This window comes from Triturus cristatus, chromosome 1_2 (assembly GCF_964204655.1).
Source record: "Triturus cristatus chromosome 1_2, aTriCri1.1, whole genome shotgun sequence".
Classification (NCBI taxonomy): domain Eukaryota; kingdom Metazoa; phylum Chordata; class Amphibia; order Caudata; family Salamandridae; genus Triturus; species Triturus cristatus.
In genome coordinates, this window is record NC_140580.1 from 1,093,520,785 (window position 1) to 1,093,536,200 (window position 15,416).

At 42.8% G+C, this 15,416-nt stretch overlaps 1 protein-coding gene across 8 annotated transcripts in view; it reads left to right on the forward strand.

Moving 5' to 3' along the window:
• Positions 1-14,916, forward strand: part of GSN (gelsolin) — a 191,906-nt gene extending 176,990 nt beyond the window's left edge. For all 8 annotated transcript variants that reach the window (XM_085613684.1, XM_085613681.1, XM_085613682.1 and 5 more), the window contains exons 12-17: positions 1,298-1,468; positions 2,006-2,180; positions 3,815-3,936; positions 5,799-5,876; positions 8,094-8,154; positions 14,528-14,916. In XM_085613684.1, coding sequence (XP_085469810.1) covers positions 1,298-1,468; positions 2,006-2,180; positions 3,815-3,936; positions 5,799-5,876; positions 8,094-8,154; positions 14,528-14,697 — 777 coding nt within the window. In that variant the 3' untranslated portion in view covers positions 14,698-14,916. The remainder of the gene's footprint in view (positions 1-1,297; positions 1,469-2,005; positions 2,181-3,814; positions 3,937-5,798; positions 5,877-8,093; positions 8,155-14,527) is intronic.
• Positions 14,917-15,416: the final 500 nt, after the last annotated feature.

Below are 15,416 nucleotides of genomic sequence, written 5' to 3' on the forward strand. Positions count from 1 at the left end.
AATCTATAGCAAAAAAAGAAATCCGAAACTTGGGATCCAATACATCCACTCCATATTGATGAACTGATCAGTTTGTGATTAGATCCGAGTTTATTGGAACATTCACAAGACTTCATAGAGCTCCTAGAGAAGCAACTACAATCTATATTACTCTTTAAAGTGAAAACATTTTGTCTGATGCTTGGGAACCCCCACCACCCTCCCACCTCCATTACCTTTTTGCTGTAAGAACGCTCATCTTAGCTGTTGGCTTTAGTTTAAAGTTAGTTGTCGCCTGCATCACTTACAGTACATTACGGACTGCTTTAACTGTATGTCGAAGCAGAATGTAATGTTTCTTTAAAATACTTATTATCAAGTCCTTTCTATTTTACCACCACCTAGAACACTCATTTCAACAGATTCCAGTGTGTTGGTGTTTTTTGGGAGTCCAACCCTTCATTGGAACCAATGCACAAATTACCATTCACATTGAATACAAGTGGAAGGAATTACAGCAAGATTACTGGATAGCATTCTGCCACAGATTTTTCATTACAGCAACATAGATTTGTGTTTATACTGTCACAAGACACTGTTATGCTACAGACTCGAGATGTGGGGTAGGTCACACTTAAGGAGTAAATTGTAACTGTGTAGTACTCTGCAGCAGGGTGCTGGTGCATGAAGCTTTATGCACCACGGACTGGATGTCTAATCGTGTCTCTTGACTGACCACCCATTGGCCAATGCCCACAAAGGGAAACCTTTACAGAAAGCAAGTCAAGTTCTTCATCCCGTTTAGATTTTACTTCTGAAACAAAGGGAGCATTTCTGCAAAAATTGCTGCATTAGTAAGAATTTTAGACTGCTTAAAAGGTTACCCTATAAGGACTGAAGATCAGAATAATTGATGCAGGTAGCTAGCAAATGAAATTTTGCTCCTAGGAATGACTTCATTAAGCCCTGCACCATAAGTTCCTTATGTGGATAGCAAAGTAAGATGAATAATTTTGAAAGTATATTCTATTATAAGAGCTTTCCATGCATCCTACATTTAGAAGTCTATAGTTTTACACTTTGGTGGTTGTGAAGTCTGACTGTTTAACAAAATATGCGGTTCAGCTGCCATAGTGGCAATAATCCAGTTTATCTTGTGTATGCACTGTTAGAAGTTTTCAGGTTTGAGGCCAAATGATGATTTTCTGTTATAATCATGTTAACTGCTGTATTTCTAACACTGTAAATGTCCTTGATGGGGAAATCTCTCTCAATTTTACTCTAAGCCTGCCTGCCATCATTACTTTTGCCTTGACAGGTGCGGGTGGTCCAGGGCAAAGAGCCAGCTCATCTTCTCAGCTTATTTGGTGGAAAGCCTTTGGTGGTATACCAGGGTGGAACATCGCGGGATGGAGGTCAGTCCACACCTGCAGAAACTCGCCTGTTCCAGGTCCGCGCCAGCTCTTCCGGCTTCACTCGAGCAGTTGAGGTAGGTTTTTGCTTGCCCTTCCCTTCCTCTATCTTACTGAAAACTGATCTTCCTGTCTTTGTGGCCTATAATCCTCTTTTCAGATGCATCATTCTGGTTTTAAATTTGAGATGTTTGCTGAATATTTTCTAGCACTGCAATGGTGTCTGTGTAAATGAGCACTTTTTTCAGCATAAGGATAGTTTCCTCAGCCTTAGTTATTGGTACACTCTGTGAAAACTGAAGTCGGCTGTCTCACTCCTCTAGAGCTGTAAGTTATTGATTTGTTTCCCAGCAAAACTGCAGCTTTTTTGCAGGGCGAAGTGCATGGACTGTACATATAACTGGTGAACAAACTCTGAACTAAAATCCACAACTTTGGGAATGGAGTCTATTCTTTTGATGATTCTCACTTTTGTTGTAAAATTTGTTGCACTCAATCACACCACATGCATTGCGTTTGGTAGCTAATCTGTGAATTCAACGCTAGGGCTTACTTGCAATGGAACTGTGTTGTAGATCTAATGTTCCGTGGAATACATTTTTTTTCTCATCTAGGTGGATGCCACTGCCACTAATCTGAACTCCAATGATGCCTTTGTTCTAAAGACTCCATCCAACACCTACATTTGGATGGGTCAAGGAGCCAGTGATCCTGAGAAACGAGGTGCCCAAGAGCTGACAAACATTCTTGGTTTGCAGGCGTCCTCAATAGCCGAAGGTCGCGAGACAGGTAGGACTTTGTTCTGTAAAGGGATACCTCAGTGGCTTTCTCTGTGGATCGTTCATGTCTCTGCAATCCTCGATTCTTAAGTGGCAATTTGTTCTTGCATTTAAACTAAAGTGGTGCATACATGTAACGTCCAAGATATAGCTCTAGATCGGATAGGACCACTATTATTGGAAAAAAGTAAACTTGTGTTTGGATATGGTAATTTGTACTCGCAGATGGACCCTCATCTTTTACAAGGGAGTGTAGAACTTTACTCTCAATACAAGAAATATTAACTGCATTGACTTGAAATTTCTTTTTTTTTTGTTGAGAATTTGTCAGTTAATGGGGCAATTAGTTCTATAGTTTGTGAACCAGGTGTCCAATAATGCAAACACTGCCTGGCCCCAATGTTGTGTAAAGTGTTAAACAAAAGCAACAATGGATTTCCCTGCTTCCCATTTGCTTTCTTGTGAACGTGTTGTCCTCTCCACCAAAACTAGAGAAACTTTAGACTTGTGGGATCAAGAAGTGAGGGAATTTCTTGGGTCTTAAAACTGATTGGATTTCGTGATGAGCACCACAATTCTCACTATCTCTTCTAGGAAGTCGCTTCAAAGCAATCTTGTTTAGGACGCTAACAAAAATGTTGCAGATGCTAATTCACCTTTTATTTCTTTATAAACATTTATGGTTTTGTCTGAGAACCCATCTTATGTTGAGTTCTGGCCAGTGATAATTTATGGAGATCTTAGTCTTGCACTATAGGCTTGTAAACCATGAAACTGCAAAGAATTATATATTTTTTTCAAGCATCTAGTTGATGCACGAGGCCCAACTGAGACTTTGATATGTTTTGAAATATGCATAGAATAATTTTATTTTGAATATGCAATCAAGGTTTTGCAAAGATGTTTGCTTTAGTTATTCAACCTATCCACTCTAGAGACAAAGACCTCATGTCTGGCTTACCATGGGAAAACTATCTGCTAGAAACATTCCAGACTTTGAGCACATCCTATGTCCAACGCTTAAGCAACAAAAGTTGTCAAGCTTATTAAACGTAGTTACCATTCGGTATTGATTTTCCATGACATGAAAAGAAATTGACAATTTCAAACAGAGGAATATTTACCATATGCTCTATTTCTTGCCACGGGCGTAGGCTGTGAGCCTGTAATTCCGCTGATCTTGGAATCCATGTATTAAGATGCATGGTTTATTTTGTGTTTAAGGTAATAGATTTGTCAATGCTTAACGTGCAGCAGTAATGCTGCTAAACCTCAAACCTTGTCACTAAAGTAGAGGCATGCTTTCGAAATACAAAAAGCAAATCTAAAATCGCAGTTTAAAAGATTGTCAGCAACTTTGAATAAAAAACAAATTCACGTATTCTTTCACTAAATGTTTACCATTTCAAATATGTTCATCTTGGATCTTGTTCTTGTTCGTTGTTGGAAGAATGTTTCTCCTTTAAATTGCCAAAAAGATTTTTAAGCAGCTCTGAACCACTTGGGCAAATTATAAAAGGCCATACATCTGATATATACCCGTGCCAAAATCAGTATTCCCTTTGTGTGTGCAGTCTGAGGCTAAATGTATGAAACGTCTGACTAATCGCTTGTGTGATGCACCTTTTTTGTATTTCTTTGCAGATGATTTCTGGGCAGCTCTTGGTGGAAAAGCCGCTTATCGCACATCCTCCCGACTGAAGAGCAGAATCAATACGCATCCTCTGCGACTCTTCGCCTGTTCCAACAAGACTGGACGCTTCATTGTACGTTGGTTCAGAGAATGAACATGATTCCTTTATCTTGGCGCAGGCACAAGCTTTATGCTAATTGAGAACTTTTGATATGATTGCTTGCGAGACATGTCTCTGGCTGTACCATCCTAAAACCTTGCCTCGTCCCATTCCACTCCCTCAATGACGTACCACAGACCATCATGGTGTGCTTGGGAACAAGTGTTTTAAGAGCTGGGCTGCATTTAGGATTGAGCATTCCTGGGTCGGAATCACATTCCCCTTCATCAGGAGACTGCCTACATAAATGAACGTCAAACACTCGCACGTTTCAAATATTTGTCAAATGAATCCGCTTCTTTAAAAAAAAATCTTACTTTTATCAGTCACGTATTGCAATTTATTTTTGTTAAATAGAGGAACCTAAATTTGTTACCTCAGAACCCCACCACTCCTAAAATTGAAAGATGAAGGAATGAACACGATAAGGTATATGGAAAAGTAAAGAGGGAAATCATGCAACGTCTCTGGCACATGTGAGGCGAAATTTTTGATGCCCATCTTTATTTTCTTTGGGCATTCATTGTTTTGTTACCCCTCAATGAGCGAAACTGTCTTGCTACTTCCCGCAATGATTCACATACTACATGTTGGCTTGTGACTTGCTTCAGGTATGTGTATTCTTGCTCACCGGTCATTAGAGCAGCACGTGAGTGTATTATCAGCAGCCAGTGACCCTCTTATCTGCTGATCCCAGTGCCAGATACAATTTTTTTTTTCTCCCCATACTCCATTTGAAGTGGCATTACTGTGACGCCTCCTTTATGGGTTCAACCTTGCTTCAGCACCTTCTTAGACATAGCAAGAATTAATCATTTGCACAGTTAAAAGGTGCAATAACGTAATGGTCACATAGGAAAAAGCTTTGGCTCCCTTTTTAATTATGCACATGCGTCTCGACAAAAAAAAAAATTAAAGGGACTTGCAAAAAAAAAAACCTTAATTGGGCACCTAAATGGAGACAGACTGACTATTGGAGGTGTGAATGCTTTCAAGGGGGTGTAAAGTTATAAAAACTCCCCCCACCTCCTCTTCCCCCCCCCCCCCCCCCCCCCCCCCCCCAGCATGGAGAATTTGACTTTCCTGTAAATAATGGTTAGGTGAAGTGTAGAGGCCACCAGCGGAGAGCAGCAGCTTTCTCTGGGCAGACTGAAATAACTAGAACAAAATATTTTAAGAATAAAGTGTTGGATCACATGGTGGGGGTGGGTGGGAGTGGGCGGGCCCTTTGCCCTTCCAGTGTTATGTTTTCCTATCTGCACTTTGGAGCATAATTCTCTTCACCCCCACCTCACAGTGCTGTTTCGGACTTTGGAGACTCGGATAGCTCCTTTGTCAGAAACCCCGTTGTGACCGGCCAGCCCGCAGTCCGGCCCCCTTTGTAGCGTTGGGAGACCCTGCTAGGTTTACAAGCTTGGTTCTGCTATCCTTTCCTGCCCCGGAATGCAAATGTCCTTGGTGCACTGGTATGTCTCTTGTAGTGCACCGAGGAGCTGTATTTTGTTTTTCAAAAACACTCTTGCTTTGGGGAAGAAAATACTACACAGCAATGTACATTTTTACAAAAGGGGTACCTGTCCTTTAGCTAACCACTCCTTTTGCTGAAAAGGACTAGAACATCAGCCACATAGATTTGATAGGCGGGCTGAGGCTTGGAAAGCCCCATCCGGGCCTCCCTTACCGCATTGGCTTTGCCTCCCAGTCTCCAAACCTTCAACGAGGCCCAGGAGATGGCTTGCCAAGAGCTAGTGAATGAGGGACACTTCAGTAGACTGATAGTTAAAATCTTGCATTTATTTACTATCTTTAATCACCTGGTGCCTCGTTTGTTTCAGATTGAAGAAGTTCCCGGCGAAATCACACAGGATGACCTTGCTCCCGATGACGTCATGCTTCTTGACTCTTGGGATCAGGTATGTACTTGTGTACACATCCGGGAGACTGTTGTACAAAGCTCTGGCAAATGTCCACTAAAGCGCACATATTAAATATGGATATACATTTGTGCCACACAAGTGTCTAGTGGATGAAGTGGGGTGGTTTATTTAACTGAGCACAATGTCATGTTTGCTGCTTGAAATGAAATGACGTGATGTATTTGATGTGTGATCACTAATCCTCAATCTAACTTCCTTTTGAGAGCTTACATTCTTTGTGTTATTTGATTCTGTTAGTATCTCAAACCTGTGTTGATGCAATATAATGGAAGATCTTTCAAGTAATTTGCAATATTGTTGACAGAGCACAGCAAAGCGGTGTAATGTTCAAAAAACAAAACCTGGCGCACATACTTTCCAAATGTTAAGGGGTAATGCTTCGTGTTGTAACAGATTGTAAGAAAAGTGTTACATTTCCATCAGATGGCAAAAATGCTTCCTTTATTCTCAGATTAAGAAACTAATCCTCCATTTGATAGTCAACTAAAGTTCCACCATTGCAGATCAAAAGTGGAAATCTTCAATACAATAAGCGGTTATCGCTGCTTTATGTATACTTTTTAAGTGTTTTTTCTTGAACAGACCTTCTAATGATTACGCTTTCTTTATTATCCAAAGGACAGAGAAAACCTTACCGTTTAATCTAGGAGGCTTTGTGCTTGGCTGAAGTAGGATTTAAAAGCCTTTATTTTCTTATCTTTCCGCTTTAAATAACTGTGGAAAGATCTTTTCAATGCTGGATTCATGTTTTATTCCATTGAATTCCAGACACTGTCTCACAGGGGGGTTTTGACCCAGTCGAAGTATGTAAAAAATGAGTTTAATTTTTGAGCTTCCATGCTGGTCCATCCATCCATGTAGAAAGCCACTACATTGCAGTTTACGCCACGTGTTGGTACCAAACTATACTGCACAGTGACTTTGTGCTCTTGTTAGAGTAAAATCATTTGGGTTATTCCGGATTACTTCATAATCAAATTAGTTACTTAGAAAAAATCTTCTTTGTGTACACATTTTGGGAGGTAGGCATGGTACATAAATCCCTAATAAAAGACTAGTATGTTAAATGTAATTGGAGACCAATAAAGTGAAAGGAGGTGCTTTAGCTCAGAATTTAATGTTTAATCAATGCAAGAGACAATGTGAAAAAAAATAAGGAATTGATGAATTGTGGCCAAGCGCATGGAAATCCTTTGAGTGAATGAAAGTAACACCTGCTGTAGAGGTTTCTGATTCTATATAGGCAGGAAGATAGAAAGCCAGAAAGGGCCTGGGGACCCTTAAATTTAATTTCCTGTTTGTTTATATAATGGTCCTTGATTTTAGTTGATGCAGCATCGAAAATAAACCAGTTAGTACTGACCGGGCAGCCTGCATTTAGCAATGTATCGGTTTTATTGTAAGTAATTAGGGTATTGTACCTTGTCTAAAACAATTGTCAGGAAAGACTTAATCCCATCAATTTCCGGACCCAACCTTTGATAAACCTAGACTTCACAGATGCTCTGTATAACATAAAATACCAATATGTAAAACGGTGAATTAGGTTCTCTCGTGGACATGTATGGTTTCTGGGGACATGTATAAGCCACAGTACCTCTGGTCTTGTGTTATCATGTTGCCCCAACCCTCTTTGTCTATGTAGAATTACAATTCTTCATAATGTTCCTTGGGGATCCACTAGTTATTGGAAATGTAATATCACGATTATCTCACTGCTTCATGCAATAGACTGTTCGAGGTTCGTCCCTGCCACTAGTAAGGCATTCATTTAGTCTTTAGCTGAGTTGGGAAGCAACTGTAATGTAATTCTAATGGTGAGAATAATGCGATATTAGATTGTTCCAAAATGGTGGACCTGTGGAGCTCAGTTTAGTCGCTGCATTATGTCACTGTCCGAGTAGCACCATTTAAGTTGGTGTTCAAATGTGTTTGTGGTAGCATAAATGTGTCACTTCATACATTCTTTTAAATGTAAACCTGCTGTACGTGAGTTGACGGACTGCCCTCTAACCCACAAATACATATTCCAAAGTCAATAAATATGCTACAGAATGCCTACTAAACAGTCTCTTGACACTCTGGACTGCTTATGGACTTACTCTGTTCTATAAACACTGGTACTTGTGTCACTCATTTTGGGTATGCATTCAGTAGTGCTAGTCTCATCTTTATGCATTTCTGTTTCATCAGGTGTTTGTCTGGGTTGGAAACGAAGCGCAGGAGTCGGAGAAGAAGGAAGCCATTGCATCTGGTAAGCTGATTTTCCATCACCCCTTGTCCTTTTTCCCTTCATTTCGCCCACTCTTTCTCTGCATTGCATTCTAATCATTCCTGGCCCTGCTCCTTGTCTCCCATTTCTCTCCTCTTCCTTTTTTAGATACCTCTCCCTTTTCCTTCCTTAGTCCTTTTTTTTCTTCACACTTTCTCACTCTACATTTCTTCACTTTCTCTTTACATTCTCTCATGAATTGCAGTCTTGCTTATTCCCACTTTGTTCCTCTTAATTTCTACCTATTTTTATCTTTCGCTCACTTATTCAGACCCGCTCACACCTCTTTCACCCCATTTCCCACACAAACCTAATTCCCACTTCTTTCATGTTTTTGCCCCTTCTGTTCTTTCACTTTCTCTCCCCTTTTCCGCTTGACCTTTTTCCATCCTCTACCTTGTCCCCTCTCTGCCCTCCAATCATCCCCTCCTATTGCCTTTCCTTACTGCTCTTTCCACTTTGTTTACTCTGCCCTTCCTGTATAGCTTTCTCTTGCCTTCTTGACCACGGTTTCTTACCTTGTCGCTCTCCTGTTGTGCTTGCTGTCTGGGCCTTTCCCACTTGATCTGGCTTACCTGTCTGAGGTGCTACCATGCTCTGCCATGTTGCCTTGCTCTGGCATGCTGAGCCCCACTATGTGCGCTGATGCCATCCTATCCCCTTTGCTACTTGCCTATTCTCTGCCACTGGCCAAGCAAAGAGTCACTATGCAGATGTATGCTCTACTTTAAGACGCAATAATGAAGAAATGCTGTTCTGAAAAGCTTATTCCACACCAATTGTGGACCTCTTCCTAAACATTCAGATCTTTAAGGGCATTATTGGAGGAAAAGGAACGATGCCACTATTGTGTTGTACAGTACCTAGTATAAAAACAAATAGGCTTTTAAGTATTTTATTAGCTGAGGTTTTCTATCCAATTCTGTTTACCCGACCATTTGACTGAGTGGGGGAAATAAACTACTGACCAATGTTTACTGGTGAAATTGCAGTGGCCCGATTCAATGCGTGATTTGTTGCAAGTGCTGTTCTTGACTATCCGTTCTAGCCTGTGACCAACTTTCTTAAAACTCTAGAACATTTTGGTCCGATCTAGATACAAGACACAATTATGGCGTTAGTCTCATTACAGGCCTTTGTCTCGTGATGGCTATTGTCCAGCTTCATGAGCTTTTTGGCTCCCATTAAGACCTCATTCAGAACCACATCCTGGTTCACCACGATGAAGACCGCAGTGAGGTGTAAGTTCTTTTCTCCCCCACAAAAGATACTGAAAGTGGTGACTATTTGGCCCTGCCGAATGCCAGCGGCCTACACCCTCCGCCCACCCCTCCTCCTCAACTGAGGTGCGCCTGGTGTGGCCACTAGGGGCTGCCCGCTGGCATAATTCACAGCGGTCTACATATCAGAATTCCTTCAGCAGCCATTACTTGTAGAAGAGAACAAAGCTAACTACCTCCTGGAAATTCTGCAGTGTGCCTTTTTCAGCTTGGAGCCCTTACTGCTATTCAGTGAAGCATTGACAGACCCCATCCTTGCTGCATGGAGAAAACGGCTTCTTTGGCACTGAAGTATCCAGTGCTTGTGGACCTAAAATGTTTGATGGCTCCCCACTCCCTGGAAGGCTCGCAGTTCAGGCTTCCTTATTCTCCAAGAAGAACCCAGTCTACTTCCCTACCAGATAGTCTAAGAGATATGAGGCGATGGGGGGAAAATGTATCTTCTTTGGAGAGGCTGCCATTTGCTTCACAAATGCAACATGACCTCTGGCCCATTACTCCTATAATTTGTGCAAATAGTTATTCTGAACTTGCTCAATCTCCTTCGCACCATTTTGTAGAGGTTGTAAATGCAGGGCAAGATGTGCCAAGAATACAATTGGCTCTGGCTTGGACATTGTGGATTCAGTGGCCAGATCCACGAGCTCTTCAATAGCAGTCATCCGCCATGCTTAGATGCACTCTAATTTTTTCTTGGGGAGTCTTCAGGTGAACCGTATCTCTATGCTGCTTGCTTTTTCAATGAGTAGACCTATTCATCCCTCGTGCACTTGAAACCAGATTGGACGACAGTCCTCACCTTGTGATCGGCTTCCCATATGTTCTAGTTTCACTAACATTACCACAAGTTCAGGGACTATTCCACTATTTAGAACACTAGTCCTCGCAGCATGTGGAGCAGCCCCAATTTAGTTTTTGCAGTGCTGAAATCCCTTGAAGACATCTGCAAGAGTTCTCATTTTTCCAGCTGCCCCCTCTTCCCCATGAAAAACATTTAAATCTAACCTTTAGGAAGCACATGGGTTCTGTATGGGGGGTGGGTGTCCTTTCTCTTGATATGCTGACACTTCACACCAGACTGTGTCCTGATGTCGAGCCAGGCTACGCCCTTCACTGACTTATCTTCTCCCATCCACTCAGTTATGTCTGACCATGTTTGCGTTCTGCAGCAGGAGGTTTGTTCTCTGAGAAAAAGCCTATAGAGTTGGTTCCAGAGAATGAGACTGGGCAGGAAAGAGATTTTTGAGTACTTGGTACTATGAACTCCTTCTACAAGGAGGGACTCAAAATGATTTCCCTTCCACACGTCATCTTTGCTCTAGAACTGAAAGAATGTGTGGTATCCGCAGCAAGATGCTTAGTTTTATATACCAGTCGTGCAGTTGCACTGGAGGTACCTGCATTCTGTAGTGGGCTCCATCCCCCACAGATTTGTGGTCCTTCTATTTAAGTCCCTTTTGTCTTAAGGTGAAATGGGTGGCTGCGGTGCACCTTTGCAAGACTGGGAATCTGTATCCTCATAGCTTGATGGCTGGCTCCTGAATGCTGACTTGCCACGGCTGGTGTGCCGTCTGCCATTCAGAATCTCCTTGATCTTTGACCTGTGATTCTCTATCAACCTCCCCAACTCCTACCTCTAGCCCTCCCCTATTTATCAGAGGGTGTCTGAACTCTCCATCTCTTAAGGTCTTCCCACCTTCTCAGTTGGACTGGGACATTCAAGCTAAAATCTTGATGTTTCAGGAGGGAGCTACTCTTACTCTATTAGTTCTGAGTCTGCGTGCTCTATGCATCAAGCTGGTTACCCCTGCTCCATAGTACATATATGCACTTAAGTGGGGACCATGCTTTTAGTGTGCCTAGCACTAGGGAGTCCTGATACGCTGCTTTTAGATTTCTCCAGATTTGCTCAAGACCTGTAGCCTTGGTTGTTGATGGGCCACCTAATTTGCGGGAAGCCATTCTATCCTCCACCTGCAGTGACCAGTGGTGAGTGATACCTCGTCACCTTGGTTGGGTGGTCATCTTTGTGCATTGAAAATCAGAGGTTTGAGGCCTCTCACTGAACAAACTCCATATCATCTACTCTAGCTCTGGGTGATCCACCTGACTCGAGGCATTCCCGCCTTCCATACATGATCTCAGTTCAGGTCCTGAAGGACAACGCAACTGCATTTTGGTGTGTGAACTAACTGGGTATTGTGGGCTTTTTCCCTCTGTCTGGCAGCGCTAGGACTGTGGTTTTGTGTTTGGGCTCATGTTGGGCTGGCTGTTAACCACTCCATCAATGTGCTGGTTGATTAACTTTGTGAATGCCACGTTGCCAAATTGGAGTGACTTTTTCACCCGTAGCTGGTTCAATCCATTTGTGAACACTGGGGAAGCTCCCCACCTCTGGGTGACTCTTGTCATTCCCAACAACAAACTACTTGCAGCTCTGTAGTTTCCACATCACGGAGAACTGGGGAACACATTTGAGCTGAGGTGGTCCTACCCTCTCCACCATGTGTCCCATCCCTCGGAATCCTCTGGTTATTTTGTAGTTCCACTAGGATGTGTGCATATGAATTTGATCACACCTGATGGGCCAAGAAGGGTGTGGTTTTCTGAACTGCTTCACCTACGTATGTTTACTTCTATTCTGCTTCTGCTCAGGGCAAATCTACGCTCCTAATGTAGGTGCAGGATCTGTATCTGAACCTCCACAGCCTCTGCCTCATGCCGATATATTGAGCAGGGCAACCTGAGCTCTCTTCACCCATCTGCAAAGGTGGTCAACCTGATCTGCTCATCCCCATCACCCCACTACCAAGTTACGGATGTTGATCCCATTTTGTTGCTTTATGTGCTGAGGAAGTGCATTTGTCAGAATATGTTGGACGTTGCACGGTCTCTAGCGTGATAAGGATTTACAGTGGGCACTTAAACAGCGACCGCTTATCCAGCAAAGTAAAGTTTAAATAGCAAACAAGTAACCTTTAAGTCTCCTACTGTTATGGAGTTTTTGAAGGGTATGACTCATTGTTTCCTCTTTCACCATTTGTTACGTCACAGTGGAAACTTAATCTGGTGTTCACTTTCCTCATATGTTCACAAATTGAACCCAGGTACGGTTGACTATTGCGACCTGATTTTAAAGTTTGGTGTTCTGAAAGCTTTTTACATTGGCTAGATAGGTTATCGACCTGTTTCCATTCTGTTAAGCCTCCTTTCGCATCCTTGTTTCCAGACCAAATTGTTCCTAGGGACTAGGGCTTCTTTTCTTCCCAAAAGAGCCATGCCATTTAATGTGGGGCAATCCAAGATCTTGCTGACTTTACCACCTCTGCATTCCATCAAGGGGGAGGAAAAGATGAGCCCTCTGACCCCTCGTAGGGCTCTGCTTTGAATATTGATTGAACCGGCGAGTTTCAAGTTGATAACCAACTTTTACTCGGTGATGCTGGCACAAAGAAGGACAAAGTGACTGATAAATGGGCAATTTCCTGCTGGATTGTCTTCTGCATCAAGATGTACTATGCCCTTGCCAAGGTGTCAGCTGATGGCCTTGGACTGTGCCAGGGTGGGCCTGTGTTAGATATTTGCTGGGCTGCAATGTGGCTTCAGCCTATATTGCCTCGTGTCCCTAAGCTGAAGCTTGCAGAGTGCCTTTTTTACCAGATCTGTGTTGAGAGAGTTTGGTTTGACAATCGACCCTCTGTTCCTGGAAGGTACAGATTCAAGAGGTGAGGAATCTGCAGGTGGAAGTATTGATCAGAAAAACAAGTTACTTACCTGTGGCAATGTTATTTTTGGTGGATCTTCTACCTGCAGATTTTGAACCAATCCAACTGTCTGCCTATTCTGAGGAGTGGCCATGAACTGAGAATGAAATTTGCCAGACAGAGCAAAACAAACTTTGGATATGATTATCCTTAACTCCTGAGGGCAAGGAAATAAGTAGGGAAACTATTAGTGCACCAGACTGGCACCTTACATGGCTGTGATGTCCTATCTGGGTTGGATCTCAGAGCTGAGGTACAACCTATCAGTGCAAGAGAGCGGTCTCAGCTTTCTGCATGCAGTCGAACACCTGGAGGAGAATAAGAGGTGAGTAAATCTGCAGTTGGACTATCCACCTTAAATCTCATTACCGAAGGCAATTAACTTGTTCTTGTCTACTAGACACAGATCAGCCCTGTACTGCAGGGATTCCTTTCCTGGAAGTGTGCCATCACACAAGCTCCCCTCTGCTATTTCCAAGGAAACCCCAAAAGGATTTCAAAGTATCGCTGAATTGTTATCAAACTTCTCTCTCATTTGAGCAAAAATGTTTAATTCTGTACTTTAAGGGCATCCTTTGCACCTTAGAATCCCCTGTGCACCATAAAGTATATAAACTGATATCTATACCTTAAGGTTTCGTTCCTATTTTTTTTTTTTTTTACTGGGAACTTGTAAAAAAAAGAGCTCTTACTCCTAACTTTCATGGAGTGATTACTGTTTTGCGTAGCATCTTCTGCGTTGCTGTGCTTGGGAAACAAGGGGCTGTATTTCAAACAGGGTACACTGTCCCACTCTGCTCCATGACCCTCCTTTAACTGGGTGTGGCTCGTGCAGACTGGGAGAGCATCTTATTCCAGCTAAGGAGTGAGTGCATGTGCGAGCGCGTGCCTGCACTGGTGAACAGCAGACCAGCCTTTTAAACATGCGAATCCTCTTAACAGATGACTAACTCCAGCTCACGTTTAATAGGGACGGTTATCCCCCAGTGAGTGAATGCACCTGCCTGGAGCGGGATCTCATGTAATCGTCTGCAGTCCCTTTGGTAATAGTGTCCTAGGGATGCAAAGCATAGGCCCAAATTGCTGTTGGGCCCCCGGGGCACTTTGTATAATACTGCCCCAGTTGTGTGGCTTTAAAAAAAGAGGATGTGATGCATCAAATGTTGCCTTCTTGTCATTGGCTGTTAATGGTTAACTTTATGCAATGCCATCTGCTTAATACTGATGACCATTTAGAAGCTATTCTTGACTCTATGCTTCCTTTTTTCAGTAGTTATTGATTAACTTTTTATTTATCTCTTGTTTATAAAGCTTCCAAGTACATCGAAAGCGACCCTGCCAACAGAGATAAGCGGACGCCCATCTCTATCGTGAAGCAGGGCTTCGAGCCTCCTACCTTCACGGGCTGGTTCCTTGGCTGGGAGGATGATTTCTGGTCAGTCGACCCACTGGAGAGGGCGATAGCGGATCTTCAGGTCTAGAGACGTCCACCGTGGGACCTTCAGCAGCTCCTGTGCCTTCACTCCCTGCCAGAACGGTTTTAACCCGCAAGAGACTTTTCCAATGGCTGCCTTCTTTTATAGCCAATTAGCTGTGCAATAATTAAGTTTGCCAAGAAAGTACTTTGTAGCCACTGTGCTTGAGCACTTAAAGTAATAAAGTATTCATGGAACCACTGAATAAAACCAATGTTAACTGTGGCTTCCCTTGACACTGAATTGCTGCCTGTTTTGTAGTTTGACATTGTATGTTTGCTGTGCCCTCTTTTGAAAGTGAACAGTGAAATATCTCCTGCTCTGACACTGAGCTTTTTTAATTTATTTTTAGTTTATTTAAAAGAAATGACAGAAAAAAATCTAAATTGAACATCTGTATGATGCAAGAATTACACAAACCGACAAATAAGCAATCAAATTACAAGGACAACATCAGTGGGGGTCGGGCAGTCTCCTGTAGTTTGTGGCACTAGTTGCGGTGCGTTCTGATTACCATCTCCGGGACTCACAGTACATATCGGGGGTACGGTCCGCTAAAAGGAACAGAATAAGAGGGTGACATTTAAGTCTGGAAATTGGCTGGCGGTGGGGGGGGGGTCCCCCCCCCCTTCTCATGGGCTTTCTGTCGTTCTGGGGATGAGGCTTAGGAAGTGAGTTGAGCCTGTTATATGGGGTCTTTTGCACATACTTGCATCTCTTGGTCT